At 47.9% G+C, this 23,133-nt stretch overlaps 1 protein-coding gene across 1 annotated transcript; it reads left to right on the forward strand.

The window, feature by feature from the left end:
* Positions 1–3,733: 3,733 nt before the first annotated feature.
* Positions 3,734–18,306, forward strand: LRP10 (LDL receptor related protein 10). The gene is made up of 7 exons (XM_080978053.1): positions 3,734–4,293; positions 6,557–6,595; positions 8,663–8,795; positions 8,940–9,130; positions 9,989–10,844; positions 12,853–12,982; positions 14,607–18,306. The coding sequence occupies exons 1-7, from the start codon at positions 4,227–4,229 to the stop codon at positions 15,183–15,185; spliced, it is 1,995 nt and encodes a 664-aa protein (XP_080834179.1). The 5' UTR covers positions 3,734–4,226; the 3' UTR covers positions 15,186–18,306.
* Positions 18,307–23,133: the final 4,827 nt, after the last annotated feature.

The raw sequence follows: 23,133 nt of genomic DNA on the forward strand, positions 1-23,133 counted from the left end.
AGTTTCGCTGTTGCAGCATCTCTTTTCTCTGCACTCCTCCCAGCAGCCATTCCTCCTCTGGTCACTGTGGGTACACAACCTGTCTGTCTGTCTCCTGGTTCTGTGGTTCGTCTGCAAGGGATTCCCACGCGGCCAGGTTGATATTGCCAGCACTCATGTCATATTTGTGGACATCTTTGTAACGCAGAATTGGTCTGGTGCCTGAAGCCAGCCCCCCATAGAGCGCGTCCTTGGGGATCCTGCCCTCTTCAATTCTGTGTACATGACCAAGCCAGTGTAGACTCGCTGAGACAGGAGCGTGAGCATGCTTAAAGCACATTCAAAACACTTTCTCCCACCTTCCAGAAGCTCTACTTGTTAATTGCAAATACGTGTGCAGAGGCTGAGAGGATGGCACTCTGTGCATTCTCAGAGGCCGCATTTACTTCCACATATACAACCGCTTCCCGCAGAAAGGGTGTGGCCAAGCTTGTGATGCAGTGCTAAGTGGGTATGGTCAAAGGAGAAAGGGGTGGAGCTAGTGGGCTGAGAGGTTTTCAAAGCTGGCACCAGTGCCTTACTGCCTCTGGTGGATTTCAAAACATCCAACCATTGCTGCTGCCACTGTATTGGAAAAGGAGAAGGAGTTAATTTAAAAACCAAAGGACAAAAACATTGCCCAAGCGATCAAACTTCTGCAAGCACAATTCTCGATGTGAGCGAATCGAGAGACTGAACAGAAAATTAAACTAATGAAACAGGAAAATTTCTGAATTTGCCAATAAACCAGGTAAATTGTTAGCACGGCAGCTTAAAAGTGAACCTGCAGCCTTTCAAGAGGACTAATAGGAAGGAAATCGAAAGGGTGTGTAGGGGAAGCAAGTCAAGTCAGTGGAGGATGTTGATTTTGCAAATGATGTGGGCTTCCCCTCTCAGCAAAAAATTATCCCCCCTCCTTCTCCCCCCATCCTGCATGTCTCTCTCTGATCCTTGTCTGCTCCCCTGCTGGGTGGGGACACTGGCTCCTACAGTTGACTCAGCAAACACTGATTTTTGCTGAGTTGGAAGAAGAGAGACTCCTCTTGGCCACTTCAGCCAAAGTGGGGGAGGCGGTGGGAAGACCTGGGGGCTTCTCTCTCTTCTCTTCTCTTCTCTCTCTCTCTCACTCTCTCTCTCTCTCTCTCTCTCTCAGCTCTGCCTTCTCTAGCCCGCAAGATCCCTCCCGGATCAAGGGATGGAATTCAAGAGTCCTGCATCCTGCATTTCTCTCCCCCACTGGGGAGCTTAGCTATAACTTGGTAACCACCAAAACAAAACCCATTAGTCCTGGTGGCACCTAGCTCCCTTCCTCTCCCCCCCCCCAGCTGTAACTGAGGAATCCTGCTTCTCTGCCTACCCCCCTACCCACCCATCAAATGACCTCCTTTTGCAATCTCATTACACCCACCGCAAGCATCTACATCCTTCCTCCCAGGTATGGTGGGGTGGGGTGGGGGGGCGGCTCAGATTTAATCTGTATGATCACTGGAGCATGCTTCCCCTTTCTAGAGAAGAACCCCAGGAGTCCTGGGACCCAGCCAGCACAAGAAAAGAAGAGAAAATGCATAGGGCAAAGGAGAAAGAGGAAGTGGGAAACCTTAAAAAAAAAATTAAAAATCTGGGATCAGCAAAATGTAAACGCCAGGAACCACGTCTGGAGACCGACAGCAAGAGATCCAAGTTCCATGGAACGAGGAAAAAAAAGAAAATGTTTTGTGTGTGTGTGTGTTTTTGCTCTTCGTGCAGAATATACCGTACTTTTGGGAAAAGGCCATCGCTCTTGGTTAGGATTAGGGTTAGGATTCCATAGACATGCACTTAAAAGAGAAGGGAATACCCAGCAGTTTCTAGTGCAATGAAACGCAGGGCGACAAATATTCTCCATCCACCTTCTCTATGCTATGCATAATTTTACAAAATTCTATCATGCCACCTTTTATTGGCCTTTTCTCTAAAAAGTCCCAAATGCTGCAAAAAATACTTCGAGAGCGCTGCTTGCCTGTTTGGGAATAGTGCACAAGGAAGGGGGAAATCGCTGTTCCGAATTCCAGAGATCCCAGAGATTAAGCTTGATGTGAAAGGACTACCCTCTAATTTAGTGGGAATGGGTTTAGGTTGGTGTGTGATGTGAGTGGAAGTGCACTCTGCACATGGTCAAAGATTGTATTGTCTTTATAATGGCTTGCATGTTCCAGCTCCAAAGTGCTCGGGCTCATATCTTATTATTTGACTGTTAGATTTATTATAAATTCATATCACCCTTATTCGAAGGAGCTACAGTTCCTTCTCCTCCCCTCCCCCCATTTTACTCTCACCACAAACCTGTCAGGTAGGTTCTGCTGAGAGACACTGACTCATTCAAGGTGACATTAAACCCTGTGCCACAGAATATTTGTCCCATAGTGGTTATTCCTGGCTCCATTACTGCATTCCGATCCTTTTGCATAAGAAGGTGTGTGAAAAATCCCAGCTACTTGGTACCCCCCCTCTTTGGCCCCCTAGGAAGTCCCTGCTAAATGGCAGTTGCCCAGTCAATCTATAAAATAAGTGAAAATTAGAACCTATCCATAAACAATCCCTTATCAAGTGCATTCATGAGTTCTGGTTAGGGGGAAAATCCTGCGCACTGTAGATTAGATTCTAGACTCTGCACATAATACCCTGAGGTATCATGGCAAGCTAGTATAGATAATAGTGGAATATTTACCTATTGGTTTTGGTGAGGGCCTGTTTTAGTTTTGCACATGCCACTGTGACAGGTTAGTACCACTGGGTTTCCTTGCTGCTGCTGTTTTGGTCATCAAGCTACCTAGGAGGGCCAGAGTGCTAGAAGCTAGTTGGGATATAAATGCGCTCCCTGCTTCTGATGTTAGCAGGAATGTTGTTAGCACACTCTGTTGCCTGCTTGCATTCAGTAAAACTATATATTAATCATCCTGATTATTCTGGGGCAGGCAGAAGAAGGAAGAAAAAAGAAGGGCGAAACAGCTGGGGAGAGGCAATGATGGATGAGATGCAACTCTTCGCAAAAAGGGTTAAAGCTGGCAATAGGAAACGGGGGCGATGGGGGAGGAATGCAAGCTGCAGCCTGAGCAAGCAAATTTGAAACCTGCAATTTGAGGCTTGGGTGGCGCTTGGCTCCCCTTCTTGTCCCGGCTTGCAAAATCGCGCCGGAGACGCTAGATGGCGCCAAACGCTGGCCAACGGCGGAGTCCGGGAAGGGGAGGAGGTTGGGATTAGGAGCGCCCACTCTTAAAAGGACAGACCCACATAACTTCGGACAATTTGGTGGGGTGGGTGTGAAATGGTATTTATTCCCCCCAGGGCAAGCAGGATCACAAAAAGGGGAGCTGACTCTTCCGCTCGATCCTTTTCGATGGGAAGGATTCAAGAAGGAGAGGGGTGGGAATTGTTTGAAAGATCAGGTTTTCATGTAAACACCGGTGTCACTCCGGTTTAATGCCCCCTATTGCTTTTTGTGGGTCCTGCTTCGTTTTCAGATCGGGAGAGTCTCTCCCTCTCTCTCTTTTTCCTTTTTTGAGTCTTTCCCCACATACCCACCGGTGGGGGGGGGGATAATTAAATGCAAAAATCGCTGGCAGTGCCACGAAGTAGTTAAAAAGAGGAGGAGGATGGGTGTGCGTGTGAAAACAGGAATGAGGAAAGGGGAGGGTCAGGAAGGAAGAGGTCACGTGGCTCGCCCCTCCACCTCTCCACCCCCCCACCCCACCCCGCGCTCCTCCCCGCCACGGGCTGAGAAAGTTGCAAAGGCAGGAAGTGGAAGGAGGAAACAAAAGTTTGCAAACATTCGGGGCGGAGAGGAGGGCGACGGGGACGCGTCCTCTGCGGCGCCAGGAAAAAACACCCCGAAAAACAAGAAACCCCGGGGAGGAGTCGGCGGAACGGGGCGCCACTAGGCCCGAGGCCGCGGCGATGGGCCACCAGCCGCGCTGACTTGGCAAAGGGGCCGGGGATGGAGGCGTAGAGGTCAAAGCTGGGGGGGAGGGAAAGGCGCGAGAAAGTGAAAGCGGCCGGCTTCCCTCGCAGATTCGGGGGAGTCTTTTCCTTTGGGGGGGATTATCTCCTCTCGACCATCCCCAAGGAAGGATCCACCGACCAGCCTTGAGATCTGGCTTCCTCCTCCGGGGCCACGACGCGTGGGAACCCAAGAGGCGCCGGAGAGGACGGGGAATCGGGCGGAGGGGGCGATGGGGCCCCCCAAGATGCCGACGCCTTCGGGGCTCGCCCGGGGCTTCCTCCTGGCGCTCCTCCTGGGTAAGAGAGAGGGGCGCGTTGGGCGCGGGGTCGGCTTGCCTTTGGGGGGCACAAGCGCCTCTTTTCATAGGGTGCCCAGTTGATGAAATGATGGCGAGGGGGGAGGACTCAGTCTGTGCCCCCTCCCCAAGATATGCCAGGGCTCCGGTTCCCATCAGTTCCGACCAGCATATCCAGTGGTCAGAGATGATGGCAGTTGTGGTCCAGCAAAGCCTGGAGGGTCAAAGGTCGTCCTTTGCAGCACCCCACATTTTGGGTGGCTAGGGGTGGGGGCAGAGATCTGCCCATTCAAAGGCACACCTGTAGAGTTTGGTCTCTAAACCTAAGCGAAGTGGTGATGGCCAATCCACTGGTGTGGACATTAACCCCAGGTCTGAAAAAAAAAAGGGTCAGCGCAGTCCTTTTTGCACTTATGGGTCACTGGACCTTTGTTGCACCTGGGAGTCCTTTTCTCCCAGGAGACCTGGTATCAGCCCAGGTGAGGAGGAAGCTACCTTGATGGATGGGATACAGGGAGCCTTGCGATGACTGGAGCGAGTTTAAGCATTTTCCTTGCATTCATTCCGGTGTATACCTGATGGAGGAAACCTGAGACTCTGGAGTTCGGCCTAATAGCCTTCCTGCCCGGCTTCCCCAACCTGGTGCCTCTAGTTGTTTTGAACTTCACTCTCTAAAACATATGGGGAGCAGAATCTGCTCTGAGTCATGCGCCAGGTCAAACCTGCTCTGAATCTCCTCTGCTTCCTGCAGGCAACCTGTCAAAGGCCTTGTTTACCTCTCTGGTAGTCTGATTCTCCAATCTGAGAGAAGTCTGACATCAAAATATGTCAGTGTTCTGAAAACTCTGGAAGACACACTATGGTCTTGCGGGGCACTCTGCTGCTGACCTCGGAGTCACAGTAGTCCAGGAATATATATATATATATATATATATATATATATATTGCAAAGGGTTGCTCTCTTCTTATCTTGTTTTTAACAGGCTATTCACCTTTCTGTTTATAAGGGGTTTTGTGTATTTAGTTCATAGAATTTATAGACTGTTTTATATAGCAACAACAACAAACCAGCCTCAAAGCAGTTTACAAAAAGAAGTTATCAGTCTTTAAAAAAAAAGATAAAAACAAGTATTGCATAGAATAAATAGAGTTGGAAGAGACCCGCTCCAGGGTCATCTAATCCAACACCCTGCAATGCAGGAACCTCAAGTAAAACATTTAGAGATAATTAAAATCAATTATCAGCTACAAACCACATTAAAACACATGTCAGTGTTCTTCTGCCTGTCGGGATAGGCTTGCCTAAACAAAATTATTTTAGCAGGCATATAGCAAGAGTATAGCAAAGGTGCTTGTCTGGTATCAATGGGCAGGGAGTTGTTGTTATTACTATTTTATTTTATTTATTTATTGAATTTATATACTGCGCTATGCTTGGGGATCTCAGGGCTGTTCACAGAATAAAATCAAGATATAAAACCACAAAATACCTAATAAAAATAAAAGTAGCCCCCCCCCCCCCAAAAAAACACATTTTAAAAGGGCATAGGATGTAAATCGCATCAACCAAAGGCCTGGTTAAAAAGGAACATTTTTGCCTGCCACCTAAAGATGTATATTGAAAGCGTCAGGCGAACTTCTCTGGGGAGAGCATCCCACAAACAGGGAGCCACTGCAGAGAAGGCCCCGTTCTCGTGTTGCCACCCTCCAGACCTCTTGAGGAGGAGACACACAAAGAAGGGCCTCAGAAGATGATCCCAGGTTCATATGAAAAGAGGCAATCCTTGAGGTATTGCGGTCCTGAGCCGTTCCAAAGTGTGGCTATTGCCACACTATAATACTGATTTCTTTCCAATGTGGAACAGACAATATATGGCACCTATAACAGTTCCCCAGACTGAAGTGGCCAAGTGGACATATAAAGAAATAAAACCCTTTGTAAACATATTGCAGGTATGTTATTCCCAAGCTGCTGAGGGCTTTATATACGAAGAGTAGCCACATGGCTGGGTAGCAAATCGGCAACCGTTGCAAAGGTGTTCTATGCTGGCAAGGTATTGTTTGTTGTTGTTGCCACGCATGAGTATTTATCTACCAGCTGAACTCTGGCAAAGTGCACTCCAACCTAATGGAGGCTTAGGCCACAATGAATGTGCTCCTTCAACATACCAGGAAGTCCTTCGTTTGTGTGTTTTTCAGATAAGCAGACTTAACACAGACAGCCTGTCTGAAATTTGACTTTCTCTTTCCTTTCTATTCCCTAGGTGGGTTTCAGCCCACTGAGAGCAACTCCTCCCACATGGGTGAGTTGGGGGGTAGAGGTGGGGGCACAAGGCATGGGGCAGAGAGGGAAGGTGGGTGCGGAGGAGGGGGGTATTCTTTATATTTGAAGGTCCAGAAAAGAGTAACAAAAATTGTCAAGGGGGTGGAGCGATTCCTATGAGGAAAGGAATTTGAGACTTAGTGAGTGAGGGGAGACGTGATAGAAAATTTATAAAATTATGCATGTCCTGGAAAAAAGGAGATGGAGAAACGTTTTTTCCCCCCTCTCATAACTTTTCATTTTCATTTCATTTTTAATTTGTATAATTCCTTTCTATATTACGATACCCAAGGCGGTTCACAGTAACAAAATACGCAGCAAACAGCACACGCCTTATAATAATCTGATCCAATACAAAAAGTCGTAATAAGGCATAACTTTCAAATGGAATTACTTATATCAGATAAAGTCATGTTGAATTGTCTGTTGGTCATAGTACACAATAAAACCAACTCTCAAAACATCAGCAAATCATTGTTAAACAAGAGATTCACCCTTAACAATTGCAATAAGTAACTACTGAACTACAATCAATAAACGTAACTGCAAGTCGCAATGCATAACGTGTGCACCACAGTGTGTACAAAACCATGTAAAAAGGTTCAAATTGGGAAACAGACACATGACTTTTAAAACTACCGTATTTTTTGCTCTATAAGACTCACTTTTTCCCTCCTAAAAAGTAAGGAGAAATGTGTGTGCGTATTATGGAGCGAATGCAGGCTGCACAGCTATCCCAGAAGCCAGAACAGCAAGAGGGATCGCTGCTTTTACTGCGCAGCGATCCCTCTTGCTGTTCTGGCTTCTGAGATTCAGAATATTTTTTGTTGTTGTTGTTTTCCTCCTCCAAAAACTAGGTGCGTCTTGTGGTCTGGTGTGTCTTATAGAGTGAAAAATACGCTATTTCCCCCCCTTAAACTCCTCCTCAGGAGAACTCACAGACATCCAACAAAACTGAATGTTGGAAGATATCGGACAGATAAAATGAAGCCATTCTTCAATCAGTGCATGATTAAACTATGGGATTTGTGCCCACAGGAGGCAGCAATGACCATCTTGTGTGGCTTTAAAAAGGGATTAGGCACAAGAAGGTCTATCAGTAGCTGCTAGCCGTAATGGCTGTTCTTTGCCTCTGTGGTTATAGGCAGTAATGCTTCTGAACGCCAGTTGCTAGAAACCTCAGGAGGAGAAAATGCTCTTGTGTTCGAATCCTGCTTGTGGATTTCCCACAAAAGGATGCTGGACCAGATAGGCCATTGCAGGCTCGTATTGCGGCCTAGTTTTACTTTTATGCAGCCGCCTAAATAGTAGTTTGCTAGAAATAAGATTCCTGTGGCCCTCCAGACTTTGTGGAACTCCAGCTCCCCTCAGCCACAGCCAGCATGGCTCCTGGTCAGGGATGAGGAAAATTACAGTCCATCAATATTTGGGGTGTCACACATTCACCACCCCTGAGGGAAAGGCAAGGGTAGCCAACAGCCAATACAGCACTTGTAAGGGGTGATGAAAGTTGCTGTCCAAAAATAGCTGGCTATCTCCGCATTGGGTTTGGAGAACCAGGATGCCATGACAAAGGCTCAGAAGGAGAAGGAAAGGACTGAGGATGGCACTGAGCAGAGTGGGGTGGTGGTAGCCATTTCAGGGATAAGTGACAGCAAGGGAGAGACTCCTGAAATGACCATGGAGACTATGATGCCTAGAAAGATCTTGATACCTCGGTTTTTGAACATAATCTGCTCCAGAAGACCATTTGACTTTCAAAACGTTCGCAAACCAAATCACGCCATTTTCGGAAGCATTTGCTTCTTGGAAACTCAGTACGGAAACCGTTTTGTGGCACATTTGGCTTCTGAAAAGCATTCAAAAACTGAAGCAGTTGTTTCCGGGTTTTTGGCGTTCAGGAGCCGAAACGTTTGGCTTCCGAGATGTTCGAAAACCGAGGTACCACTGTATTATGAAGGGGAACTATAAAAGAAAGTCAGGAGGAGCTGGGAGTATGGAGAAGGGGCTCAACGTTGCTTCATTGACCTTCTCCTTCCTCCCACAGCTGTCTGTCAAGGCTACCCTGACATCCGGAGGGAGCCGCAAGGCCAGATCCGTAGCCCTTCTTCCCAAGGGACGACATACAGCAGTTGTAGCTGGGTCATTCTGGCCGACCCTGAGGAGATCATCAGTATCAGGTGAGAAGGGAGCACTTTTAGTTGGGCCCGGAAACCAACCTCACATGAGCACATCCTTCAGATTTCCTGGGGAGCAACACATAGAAGCAAAAGTTGGCATGCATACTTGATCTCTCTTGATCTCTTTCCCTTTTCCTTCCACAGGTTCCAGGGCTTTCATCTCTCCTGTACCTCGGAGATGCTGATCATCCAGTCAGCCTCGCTCCCTTCATCCCCTTGGAAAATCTGTGGCTACCACACTCCTGAGCCCCTCCGGATAAAGGGAGGCAACGTGACCCTGAGTTACAACTGGAAGTTCATGACAGGAGATGGGTTTCAGCTGAAATATGAGAGAGGTACGGCAGAGTCCACAGCCCTGGTGCATTATGGGAAGAAAACGGAAGCTTCTCTCCTCATCAATTTCTCTCCCTGATTATTGTTTCCAGTTATCCATCTCCTTCTACACACACGCATGTATACATGGACCTCCTATCCCTGCGTTTCGTGGGTGGGGTGCTATTTTTCATCTAAAGTGTGGGTCTCCCTTCTTTCTTATTTAAAAAACAACCACCACAAACTGATTTGCGAATGAGGAAAGAAAACCGCAAGGCTGAAAAAATCAGAAGTGAGAGAAATCAGAACTGAAGGGGTTCCCCATCCCTGCCATTTCCGAGCACAATTCAACTGTTGGTGCTGAGCTTTAAAGCACTAAACTGCCTCAAAGGCCCAGTATACCTGAAGGAGCGTCTCCACCCCCATCGTTCAGCCCAGACACCGAGGGCCTTCTGGCGGTTCCCTCACTGCGAGAAGTGCAGCTACAGGGAACCGGGCAGAGGGCCTTCTCGGTGGTGGCAGCCACCTTGTGCAACTCCCTCCCATCAGATGTCAAGGAAATAAGCAGCTATCTGACTTTTAGAAGACATCTGAAGGCAGCCCTGTTTAGGGAAGTTTTTAATATTGGATGCTTTATTGTGTTTTTTATATTCTGTTGGGAGCCACTCAGAGTGGCTGGGGAAACCCAGCCAGATGGGCGGGGTATAAATATGTTGTTGTGGGGGTTACCACCAACACACATCTCCAAAGCTGATGGAATACTAATCTGTATATTATTGGCCCTGCCCATCCCATGCCTCTTTTGGTTTCCTATCAGTCCCTCTGACAGCTTCGTTCTGTGTTTTCCACACCCTTTCCCTCACTCTCTTTCTCTGCTCCAGAAGCCAGCAGGCCACCCGTCTTCCCTTGCAACCTCACCCTGGACAACTTCTACGGCATCTTTTTCTCGCCTGGCTTCGCTTCTGACTCCTACCTGGGCGCCGCGCATTGCCAGTGGGCCCTCAACGCCCACGACAGCCGGCCTCTGAGCATCCGCTTCACGGCCCTCAGCCTGGGCGTCGGGGACTCCCTGAGGGTGTACGAGGGGGCGCCCGGATCCACGCCGCGCCCCCGCTTGCTACGCAACCTCGACTACACCAGCAACAAGAAAGTGGTCGCCGTGGACTCGCCTTCCAGCCGTGCGTGGGTGTCCTACGAGGCGGCGCCGGGAACATCAGGCCGCGGCTTCAACGCCACCTACCACGTGCGGGGCTTCTGCGTCCCGTGGGATTTCCCCTGCGGCGGAGGCGACGGCGAGGGGGCCACTTGCTACAGCGCCGCCGAGCGCTGCGACGGGTTCTGGGACTGCGCCAGCGGCGCCGATGAGGACGGCTGCAAAGGCTGCCCGGTGGGGCAGTACCCCTGCGGGGGTCGTGGGATCGGCGAGGCCGGCTGCTACGGGCCGGCCGACCGCTGCAACTACCAGACTTTCTGCGCCGACGCTGCGGACGAGCGCCATTGCTACTCGTGCCAGCCAGGCAACTTCCGGTGCCGGGACGGGCGCTGCATCTACGAGAGCTGGGTGTGCGACGGGCAGGCGGACTGCATTGATGCCTCCGACGAGGCGGACTGCTCCTATGTCCTCCCGCGGAAAGTTGTGACGGCGGCCGTCATCGGCAGCCTGGTGTGCGGCCTTCTCTTGGTGATCGCGCTGGGCTGCACCTGCCGACTGTATGCCCTCCGCAGCCACGAGTTTGGGTGAGAGGAGCAGCCGGGGAGCGAGGGGCAAGGCTGGGGCTTAGGGAATGTGCACATGAGATATCAAAAATGCGGAGAGCGATGGAAACTGGGGGGGCAGGACTGGGAAGGCGGGTGGGAAGTATAGGAATGGAGCCATACAGAGAGGGAAGACAGATGTCCTCAGGAAGTACTGTGCAGTGATCATGGTACCCTGGTGTATAGAAATCTGCTTTATTTGCTTAAATACCCTCCTCTTCAGCCAAGGGTGGATTTAATTTAAATCAAATCGATCTAAATTACTAGTCAGTAAGACTTGATTTAAATCATTTTTTACAGAAAGACTCATTCTTGCTGGTATAATCTTAATATTTACATGCAGATGAAAGTTTCATTTTTTGAACAATAAGTTTTCAGAGTTATTTTTACAGTTATATCAAAAATTACAGATATGGTTATACTATTAGAAATACATGGACAGATGATTATGAAATTATTGTGAGGTTTAATAAGTTAACTGTTTATATTGGTACAACTTTTCTGCTGTACTTGATTGGAAGGAGAAAAATAACAATTTCCTTAATAATAATTTAAACAATTTATTTAACTAAAACAATAACATTATAGCATATGTATCCATGTTTGTTAACTGATGTGGTTAAACAATTTTTTCTAATTTTTTCATGTGTGGTAACACTCAGTCTGTTTTTTAAAAAAAACAGACTGAGTGTTACCGCACATGAAAAACTTAAAACAAATCCTTATTTGCTGATGAATAGCATTTAGGCTATAGTGTAACTATCCTTACAAAGCATTTTATTTTAAAAATCTGAATTTTTTATTTTTTAAAATCCTTGATTTTTATCCACCCTGCTTCAGCCAGAAGTAGGCTCCTAGAGCAGCTTACAAATGTCCATGATAAGACAGTCCCTGCCCTCAGGCTTACAGTCCAAAAGGTATAACATGAAAGGAAGAAAGGATCCGGAGGGAAAAAGCAAAGTCTGTCTTAAATGCCAGAGCTTTTGTAACAGCCTGCTGGACGGTTCAAGGAAAGCTGCTGGCTTTTCTCAGTAGAGGTGATAGCAAGATCCTGCCATCTTATCCCTCTGTTCCTGTAGCCTGATGGGATGGCTGCTGTGGGCGGCAGCTGAGGAGCCCGATGGACATGGTAAACCAGTGGCCTAGCCGCTGTGGGTGCAGCTATTGCCTAATAATAATAATAATAATTTATTTATACCCACCCATTTGGCTGGGTTTCCCCAGCCACTCTGGACAGCTTCCAACTGAATATTAAAAACAATACAGCGTCAAACATTTAAAACTTCCCTAAACAGGGCCGCCTTCAGTTGTCTTTTAAAAGTAAAATAGTTGTTCATTGCCTTGACATCTTCTGAGAGGGCGTTCCACAGGGCAGGCGCCACTACCGAGAAGGCCCTCTGCCTGGGTCCCTGTAAAGAATGTTGCCGTTTTAACAGGAGATATTGTAGAGCTGGAAAATGTGGGCGATGAAAATTAACTCGGGAGCATCCAACGAAACTGGATGTTGGAAGATTCGGGACAGACAAAATAAAGCGCTTCTTCTCACAGCACATAGTTAAAACTATGGAATCTGTTCCTATGAGAAGCAGTGAGGACCCCCAACTTGGACAGCTTTAAAAGAGGATCGGACGAATTTGTGGAGGATAACGCTATCAGTGGCTGCTGGCCACAGGGGCTATGCTCCACCTGCATGGCCGGAGGCAGTGGGAACTACGTTTGGGGAGAGTGCCATTGCACCCTGTTCCTTTTTGTGGACATTGGGTTGGCCACTTGTAGGAACAGGATGTTGGGCTGGACAGCCCCCAGCCAGATCCAGCAGGGCGCATCGTCTGTTCTTATGACGTGAAAGGAAGTTGAAGTTAGAAACTTCCACTCAGACAGAGAGAGGGAGAGTTGAGGAGGGATAAGAAAAGAATGTTATTGAGGGATGGAGAGGGGTGATGGGTTCAGCTCTCGTCTCACACTTTGTGTCGTCTCTTTCTCCCCACAGTATCTTATCCCCCTTGTCGCGGATGGAGGCCCGGCTGGTGCAACGGCAGGCGCCGCCTTCCTATGGGCAACTCATTGCTCGCGGCGTCATCCCCCCCGTGGAAGGCTTCCCCACGGAGCACCCTCATCAGGTCAGCAAATTCCTAACATTTGTAGAACCTGAGGTATGAGGCAAAATGTACAGGGCCCACTCTCTTCGTTTTTGTGTGTGTGAGAAACGCTCCCCAAAGCCTTTTGTTTGTCCACTCTACCAGAAAGATTCCTATGAGTGCCCCATGTCTTGACTCCCCATGTCTCCCCACGTAGCCGGGCAAGATTGAAATTGTCTCTGAGGTCTAAGATGTTACATTATTCTGGCTACTTGGCTGCCACTGGGATTGCAAACTGCACAGATGCCTCTCTGTAAGCTCCATTGCTTGTACGATGGGATATCCATATGGCTCGGGCCAATTATAACCACAGCTGGGAAATGGCCCTCATATTAAGATGCAATTCATTCTTAGAAAGCCGTGTCTTTGAGGCAGAAGTCTGGGGACTCTGAGCCGGGAGTTTTGAGGAGCAATAGGCAACAAGAGCACTCGGGCGAGGCTGTGTCAAGTAGCTCTCGCCATATTGAGGGCCTGCAATGAACATCAGTATTGCAGCCTCCCATATCACTCAGTTCTGAAGAGGGCTCTGAAAACTCTGGGACCACCGCAAGCGAAGATGCGAAGATCTGAATAATAGGTGTGCCCAGCAAAGGAACTGTAGGGCATGCATCTGTAGAAAGAGAGCGTAAATACCTTACTGGAGTCTTCCCAACATATTGACCATCTCAGGCCCTATGATTGGCAGGGGAGGCCTTTTTAATGTTAATAATAATAATAATAATAATAAATTTTATTTATATCCCGCCCTCCCCAGCCGAAGCCGGGCTCAGGGCGGCTAACAACACTAAAATAGTGCAACATTATAAAAACATCAAAGAATTAATTAAAATCAAAATTGATGGCAACCATAAACTAAAGTATTGTAAAGATTGCCAAAGGAGGGAGTCAGGCTGCGCCCTGACCAAAGGCCTGGTGGAACAGCTCTGTCTTGCAGGCCCTGCGGAAAGATGTCAAGTCCTGGAGGGCCCTTGTCTCTTGTGACAGAGCGTTCCACCAGGATGGAGCCGCAGCCGAAAAAGCCCTGGCTCTAGTTGAGGCCAGCCTAACCTCTCTGAGGCCTGGGACCTTCAAGATGTTTTTATTTGAAGACCGTAAGTTCCTCTGTGGGGCATACCAGGAGAGGCATGAGTTACCACCTCTGGCTGCTGCCTGGATAGCGTTGACCCATAACAGGGACTTTTTGGTGGTGGCTCTGCATTTGTGTGATGCACTCATTGGTGGGGTGCACCTGTCTCCCTCATTATTGGCTTTCAGGATAAATTTTTATAACATCCCTGTTTACCCAGGCATTTGACTGATGATGGCTACTGAAAATGTTGAAATTAGTAACTGTGAGGGAATGCAATTGTTTTTAGTGTCTTCCAGATTTGCATTTTTGATGTTTCAAAAACCTTTTCTAGTTTACATTGTACTGCTTTGACATGTTTGCCACACTGGGCTTTGGGGAGTGGGACGGGCAGGTTGCAAAGGTAATAAATTAATGAATGGGTAAATATGCCCTCCCGGGATTCCTTGAGGGACTCTCCCTGCCAGGTAAACACACTTGTGTTTGGTTTTCGGTCTGTCCTAATTCCTCACCACCCTTCCCTCTGCTCTTTCATTTCAGAATTCAGTGCTGGGGAACTTGAGGTCTCTGCTGCATATGTTCCGCCACGACACAGCCGCCGCCACTGCCACTGCTGGGAACCGCCGCCCGCATCGCAGCCGCTTCCTGCGCCGCTTGGCGAGGCGCATGAGGCGGTTGGGACTGCTGCCTCGGTCTGCCCCAACCACCTCCACTTCTGCCGCTGCTGCTGCCACCACCACCACCACCTCTTCGTCACACTCCACTCCGGATACCTTGCCTGAGCCACTACCTGGAGAGGAAAACACAACTTCCGGCCAGCTGGAAGAGCAAGCCCCGCCTCTTCCCCAGAAGGCCCCGCCCCCGCCTGCTGAGCCTGTGCCAGAGCCCCAGGCCCCGCCCCCTCCCACCCCACGGTTCTCGGGGATGATGCGCTCTATCCGCGTACGGCTGTTCTCCCCTGCGCTGCCGTGCTCTGTGGAGGCAGGCAATCCCCTCAGTGCCCCTCCGTCCCCTGAAGATGAGGATGATGTCCTTCTGGTGTCCCTCACCGTCCCCGACTCCGAGAGCGGAAGTGCGTCTGCCGACTGGGCTGCGGACGACGAGCCCCTTCTGACCTGAGCGGCCTTCTGCAGCAGCATCCGGACTCTCTTACCCAAATACTGGACGTTGCCTTTTAAGAACAGCACACAGGGTTACTTATGCACAACAGCAGAAGCAGAAATTTTTTCAGCTCTCTCCCACTTACCACCTCTCCCCCACAACCCACCAGCAATCCCTTCCCTTCCCGCTTTCCTAAAGGTATATTTTGTGGTGTATGGGAAAGGATGGCAGTGTATGGCAGTTAAAAAAAAAAAAGAAAGTTCTTAAAGGTTATTTTCCACGCTTGGCGTTTGAGCAAGAGCATAGGGGCCACTGCGACACCTCTCTTTCCTCAGTCACTTTGAGGATTCAAATACCAGCTCAGTGGAACAGGGGAGCGATGCTTGCGTGCCACGTAAATCGGGGTTCTTTAAAGGGGAGAGATTCTGATCTGGTATACCGTCGCTGTTTCTAGTTCTGCGCAACGAGACGAGAGAAAACAAATCCCTAGGGGCCACCCAGTTATCTTGACACCTCCATCTTCTGAGAGCTGCCTGCCGCGGGTTTTGTTTCAGTCGGTGCTGAAATCGCGGCTTGTGTGGAAGAAGTGATAGGAGTACATGCACTTGACATTTTAAGAAATGTTCTTGGAAAGTGAGGAGGAGGAGGAGGAAATGAAATATGCTTCTGCAGGGAGAAGCTCAGATATGTCTGCCTGAAGGAAGGAGAGTTATGTAGTAGTCAGAAGTAACCCTTACAGGCACTGTAACCCTTAAAAGCAGTGACTAAATTGGCGGGACCCCAATCCTAATTTTGCAATGCCACAGCAGAGAGGAAAAATTCATGTGATTTGAGTGGACTAGAAAATTATTATTGTGGAGTTGTGGAAAGATTAAAAGAAGGAGGAAAGGCTGAAGTCAGTAACTCAGCTTAAATTCTTCTGCAGTAGTTGCAAAACAACATTTTGACCGTGCACTCCCTGTGTATGTTTACTCAGGAGTAAATCCCAAATTTGTTCAAATGGACTTACTCCCCAGTATAGAGGTAGAATTGCAGCCTTAGGGAAAGAAAAGGATGGACAATGTTTTCTTCCTTTTATTGATTAAATGTTTTGTAAGTAAGCTATTTTTTTTTGGGGGGGGGGAACAGAAAATGAAAGAAGTTAAATTTTGCACATGGAATATCTGAACAGCTTTAAATAAGGAAAATTTGTATGAAGGATTTATTTTTTTAAAGAAAACGCTCCTTGAGAGCAGTGATCAGTTAAGATTTTTAGTCGTGATCATTGCAGATTATTTCTTTGGCAGTGACCAAAAGCACAGAAAACGATGCATGGATCCAAAGGCCCAATAAATTAACATAACTTGGTATAAATGGTGATTGAAAAATAGATTTTAAAAGGTAAAGGTTATCTCTGGCTATTTAATATAAAGAGTCCTATTTTTTAAAGATGAAGGTAAGGCTTCATTCAAGCCAGTCAGAGCATGAAGAGATGTTGTTCTAAACACGACGTTAGAACAGTTAACAACTCTTAATTCTAACTGATTTTTTTTTAAGGCAGTAGCTCATTCTTAAGCATCTTTCTTAGACAGATGTTTTAAAAGGAGCATAAAAGGGTAATATCTGCATTGAGTCTTTGCCCAGATCTTTGTATGTCTATTTTTAAAAATAATAATAATAATAATTTAACTGACAATATTCGAAAAACAATTTCAAAAGAACATTGTGGGTGACTTCCAATGTTATCTCCCCATTTGTGCAACAGAGATCAGCTTTGCGCAAGGAGGTTTCTGGTTTCTCCTCTGCTGCCTCCAGATCTTCTTCAGAGTGTCCCCTTGCCTTCTGGAGCATAATTTGAGGGCTTCAGGAGGGGCTGAAGGGGCAAGAGAGGAAGGAGAGCCGACATCTCAGAAGTGGAATTTCTCTCACACTCTGTTGCCTCTTGCCCATTAGGTGTGAATTGGAGCTGGGGAACCTCTGAGCCTCCAAATATTGTTGGACTCCAACTCCCAGCATCCAACTATCGTGGACAGAAGTTGGCACTCATGGGAGTTGTAGTCCAGCAGCGTCGGAGGAATCACAGGTTCCTTATCCCTTACCACAGGGTGTGTGGTGGCCATGCTTCTGAAAACCAGTAGCAAGGCTAAGCTATGTCTGCATAAAGCTTTATAGAGGTACAGTTTTTCCTTGTTGTTTTTCAACTGACACGATTCTCTGTCCGGAGATTCGTTTTGGCAATAACAGGCTCAGGTGCAATGACTGTGATGGATTCTTCTTCTTCTTCTTCTTCTTCTTCTTCTTCTTCTTCTTCTTCTTCTTCTTCTGTTGTTGATCCAGCTGTTGATACGCAAACAGGGGGGTGAGGTGGGAGCCCCGCCAGATTAGAAAGTCTGCAGAACATTCCAAATCAAAACGATACACTGCAATCCTGTCAGGTAAAGAAACCTCCTAACAGGATTTCGCTAAACCGGTGCCTTCTTAATCGCACAATCTATGGGCGCTCCACGTGACTCAGACGAAGCAAACCAGGGCAGAGGTGGGGGGCCTCTGCAGTTGGCAGCTATTATTGTACCTCTCCTGGCACACCTGGGCCTTGAATGCCTTCCCCAGCAAGGATGGGAAGTGGGGCTGCGACTCCCATCATCCCTAAGCCAGCACAGTCAGTACACAGGGATTATGGGAGCTTCAACCTCTGGAAGGCCACAAATTCCCTGTCTCCCCCCTTTAAAAAAAAGAGTTAGGTGAGATGTTCAAGCCCCATTGAAATGGACCCACGGTGCATTGGTTCCCCTGGCTTTGTTAGCTGCTGGCACAAGTACGTATGCGTGTGAGATATATAGATATATATACATATATAAATTATATATAATTTATTCTTATTTGCTGACAAGAGATGCTTCTCAGAGAAATCAGTGGCGACATTTAATGGAAGCCAGGAGTTCATGTTTTACTGCTGTCTTGTTCTGTTCTCTCCCCCATCTGGGTAGGTGTGTGTGGATAACTGACAACGTCGAGTTCTAGATGAGCAAATATTTGCACTGTGTATTTTAGTCCGTTGAGCTGTGACCACTAACTGGGGCCGCGCTGTTTTGTTATTTCACCTTCTGTTGCCTTTTCGAGTTTTTTGCTAAGAATTAAAAAGAGAGATTTTGAACTGTAAGGTGGATTCCCACACCAGTCTTTCTGTTTCTGAGCCAACTAATTAACCGGCTGCCAAAAAAGGCTTGTAGGTTTCAGGGATGTGATGAGGGAGAGACCCATTTGCCTAGAGCTGTTTCTACGGTCAGTTGTAGCAATTACCGTATTTTTCGCTCCATAAGACGCACCTAGTTTTTGGAGGAGGAAAACAAGAAAAAAAATATTCTGAATCTCAGAAGCCAGAACAACAAGAGGGATCGCTGTGCAGCGAAAGCAGCGATCCCTCTTGCTGTTCTGGCTTCTGGGATAGTTGCGCAGCCTGCATTCGCTCCATAAGATGCACACACATTTCCCCTTACTTTTTAGGAGGGAAAAAGTGAGTCTTATAGAGCAAAAAATGCGATACTTCAACTGTGGTCCGCCTCTGACATGCTTATGAGGGCGAGTCCCAAATTGGAGAGTCTACCCCTCTAGCCATGATCAAGGTTGTGTCTCTCTCATCCCAGGGTTAGCAGATTGTGTAAACCAGCCTTTCCCAAGCTGGTGCCCTCGAGATGTTTTGGGAACTACAATTCCCAACAGTCCCTGCCAGCCAGGCCCCCCCCCCAACGTAGTGCAGAATTAAGACAAGAAATGTGGGGAACCACAGAGAGACAGAATGGCTTGACGTTACCCGAGGATACTTGGCAAAGACATACAGTGGTACCTCGGGTTAAGTACTTAATTCGTTCCGGAGGTCCGTACTTAACCTGAAACTGTTCTTAACCTGAAGCACCACTTTAGCTAATGGGGCCTCCTGCTGCTGCCGCACTGCCGGAACACGATTTCTGTTCTCATCCTGAAGCAAAGTTCTTAACCTGAAGCACTATTTCTGGGTTAGCAGAGTCTGTAACCTGAAGCGTATGTAACCTGAAGCATATGTAACCTGAGGTACCACTGTATGTGGGTGAAAATACATCGGGACCCTTTGTTCTTACAGACTGCTACATCAGTCTGTAAGAACAGCAGCCCCAAAGCCTTCGCTATGGAAACAAGCCACGGATGGCTCCAAGTCGTCCTCGCTCAGAGTCTCAGTTTCCTGTATGTGAGACATAACCGACAAAAACAGTGCCTTTGTTGAGCTGCTGTGAAGATAACTCAGCCAGTGGACCCACGCAGTTCTAAAAGTGGGAAGAGGGAGATGTGTTGCCTGGTGCAGGTAAATCAAGAAAGTGTCTGTGGTAGTGCCCTCTGCTTGTTGCAGTTAGCACAAGTCAAGCTGTGAAGGCTCTGAAGAAGCTGGTGATTGAAGCCTACAGCAGCTAGACTGGTGACTGGGAGTAGCCGCCGAGGCTATATATACTGGTCCTGAAAGACCTACACTGGCTCCCAGTACGTTTCCGAGCACAATTCAAAGTGTTGGTGTTGACCCTGAAAGCGCTAAACGGCCTCAAAGGCCTATATACCTGAAGGAGCGTCTCCACCTCCTTCGTTCAGCCCGGACCCTGAGGTCCAGCTCCGAGGGTCTTCTGGCAGTTCCCTCCCTGTGAGAAGTGAGGTTACAGGGAACCAGGCAGAGGGCCTTCTCGGTGGTGGCACCCGCCCTGTGCAACGCCCTCCCATCAGATGTCAAGGAAATAAGCAACTCTAACTTTTAGACGACATCTGAAGGCAGCCCTGTTTAGGGAAGTTTTTAATGTTTTTTTTTTTATCGTGTTTTTAATATTGGGAGCCGCCCAGAGTGACTGGGGAAACCCAGCCAGATGGGCGGGGTATAAATTATTATTATTATGGCTTTGCAAGGGGGGGTCAGACTGAATGGCCTCTTGATGTTCCTTCCCAACTCTTCTAACAAACGTATCTACACACACTTCAGATTGATTTAACTAAGCAGCATGCAGTAAATTCAGTACTACAAACAAAAGGTTGGCATACAGATCACCAACTTCTGTTACCTGGGAAGGTTTGCAAAAGAAAACAGCATGAGGGGAAATGATCAACTACCAACAGCCAACAGCACAGGCTATTTTATTTGCAAATAATCCTTCACCAAGATAATAATCCTTAATACCCTTTTCCCCCAGCCTAAAAGTTCTTGGGGCTGAGGGGGTTTGTAGCCACTTCAGCGACTGCCTGGGCCTGTTTGGGACATAACTGCAGTTGGCATAGCTGCCAGGCACCAATAAACAGGGAAATCCCAGCAACTCTGTAAAAAAAAACTATTTATTTTCAGTCATAAGGTTGAGGGGTTGCTTCGCTCTGCGTGGCTAATATCATCCCGGCTGCATCGGTGGCCTTGTTCACACAAAAAGCTTTCCAAATGTGCCAAACGGGTGGTCATTCTGGATTCATTAACACAGATGGATAATAGAGGCCCAGAATTCGTCCCTTTCTCTACCGCCGCCCTCGCCTCAAACGGCTCCGGTCTGTTGCCCTGCCAACAGCATGGAAACTGCCTCCCGGGGATCAGAAAGGCCATGAGTTCAAATCTTCCCCGGGCTGCGATTAGGGCAAGGAGGACGCCTCGCTGATTGCAGCTGAGGCTGAATGTATGAGAGGGAGAGAGAGGCCGAAAGTGCGAGGATGCTGAACCAGGCCTTGCAGAGCGACCAGGTGTGCTGTCATTTCGATGCCTCAACCTCCAAGCACAAAACGAGCAGAATCAGCATGCCGGAGGGGGCACTTGCCCGCAGAGGGTCCCCACGGGCCCAGCCAGCCTCAGCCTTGTTTCCCGTGTCTCCCAGGGGGGCTCCCTTCTCTCACCCTATGGCAGGCATTAATTATGCCTAATTAGCATCCTCCCACCCGTGACTAACTGTATAATTCCCTCCCCCCTGCCTAATTAGGCTGAGCAGCTAATTCAGCATCATTAAAGAGGGAGAGAGTCTCTCCTGTGCGCTCTCTCATCTCTGCCCATCCCCTTCCTATACGAAAACCATTCACCAATGGATGCTCCACAGCCCCCCACCCTCTCTTGGTTTCATTCTCCATCCAATTACTTTGTTTACTCTTTCTTCCTCCTGTGACTGTTTTGAATATTCATTTATCCACCTAACATTTGTCTTTCCACATCATCAGTTGCCTCGATGGCTGCATCCATGTTTTGGATATATTTTTAAAGCTGTTTAAAGTAGAGGGGCAGGTTTTGTTTTTAATAATAATAATAATAATTATATAATAAAAATGCATAGTTTTGATTTTGTGTGCACCCATGTTTGCCACCCTGCGCTCCTTTGGGATGAAGGCGGGGATACAAATTTAACAAACCAATAAATATACACTACCTGCCGAAGTTCTAATTAGAGTAGACCCACTGAAATCAACGAACCTAATTTAGCCATGTTAATTAACTGTGGTGGGTCTGCTCTGCTGCAGGACTAGCACTGGCTACAGCAGAGTGGATTTTGCAAATGTGCTTTCGCAATCACACAAATTGCCCTTATCAGTCTTTCCCTTAATCCACCCATCCATCTGTCTCCTTTGTTTATCCCTCCATGCTCACTTTCTCATTATCTTATATATATCTCTCTCTTTGCGTTCGGCTCTCACTCTCTACTCTTTCCAACAAATACCCTCCCACACACACACACAAACAAATATACACACACCATATTTCTTTCTTGTCCCCATTTGTGCTATACTGTACATTTCAAGCAGCATCACGCCATTTTTAAATAGTCAATGCTTCTCCCAAATAATCCCGGGAAGCAAGATTCCCCAAACTTGGGTCGCCAGCCGTCTTGGACTACAACTCCCATCATCCCTAGCTTGCAGGACCAGTGGTCAAGGATGATGGGGATTGTAGTCCAAAAACCCTGCTGGGAAGTGTAGTTTGTTGAGGATGCTGACTCCTGTTAGGAGACCCCTGTATTCCCTTCAGAGAGCTACAATTCGCAGAGCTCCCTGAGAAGATGGTAAAGGTAAAGGGACCCCTGACCATTAGGTCCAGTCGTGGCCGACTGGGGTTGCGGTGCTCATCTCACTTTATTGGCCGAGGGAGCCGGCGTACAGCTTCCGGGTCATGTGGCCAGCATGACTAAGCCGCTTCTGGTGAACCAGAGCAGCGCACGGAAATGCTGTTTACCTTTCCGCCGGAGCGGCACCTATTTATCTACTTGCACTTTGACATGCTTTCAAACTGCTAGGTTGGCAGGAGCAGGGACAGAGGAACAGGAGCTCACCCCGTCGCAGGGATTCGAACCGCCGACCTTCTGATCGACAAGTCCTAGGCTCTGTGGTTTAGCCCACAGTGCCACCCACGTCCCATCTGAGAAGATGGACAGACTGTTAAACCACTCTGGGAACTGTAGCACTGCAGGAGGGGGGGGGATCTTCTAAAAACTCTCCAAACTGCAGTTCCCAGTCATCTTTGGGGGAAGCCATGACCCTATAAAGTTGTATGACACTGTTTTAAACACCTACAACAGATGGGGGTCACCGTTCCAAATCCTCAGTGTCTCTCACACACAGATATATCTCTGTCTTTGCTTCTTCCAGTACACTGATATTGATGATCGTCTTCCAAAGCAACTACTCTATTCCCAACTTAAAAATGGAAAGCATAATGCTGGTGGTCAACAAAACAGGTTTAAAGACTGTCTGTCTCAAGGCAAATCTAAAAAAAATAGTATAAACACCAACAATCAGGAAACACTGGCCTGCGAGCTCTCCAGTTGGAGAACAGCCTTTACCAAAGGTGTCATGGGCTTTGAAGACACTCGAACTCAGGACGCAAGGGAGAAACGTGCTAGGAGGAAAGCACGCTTGGCAAATCCACACCGTGATCAGCTCCTGCCCGGAAACCAATGTCCCCACTGTGGAAGGACGTGTGGATCCAGAATCGGCCTCTACAGTCACTTACGGACTCATT

Source organism: Podarcis pityusensis (genome assembly GCF_964106645.2).
Source record: "Podarcis pityusensis genome assembly, chromosome: 13".
In the NCBI taxonomy this organism is placed as follows: domain Eukaryota; kingdom Metazoa; phylum Chordata; class Lepidosauria; order Squamata; family Lacertidae; genus Podarcis; species Podarcis pityusensis.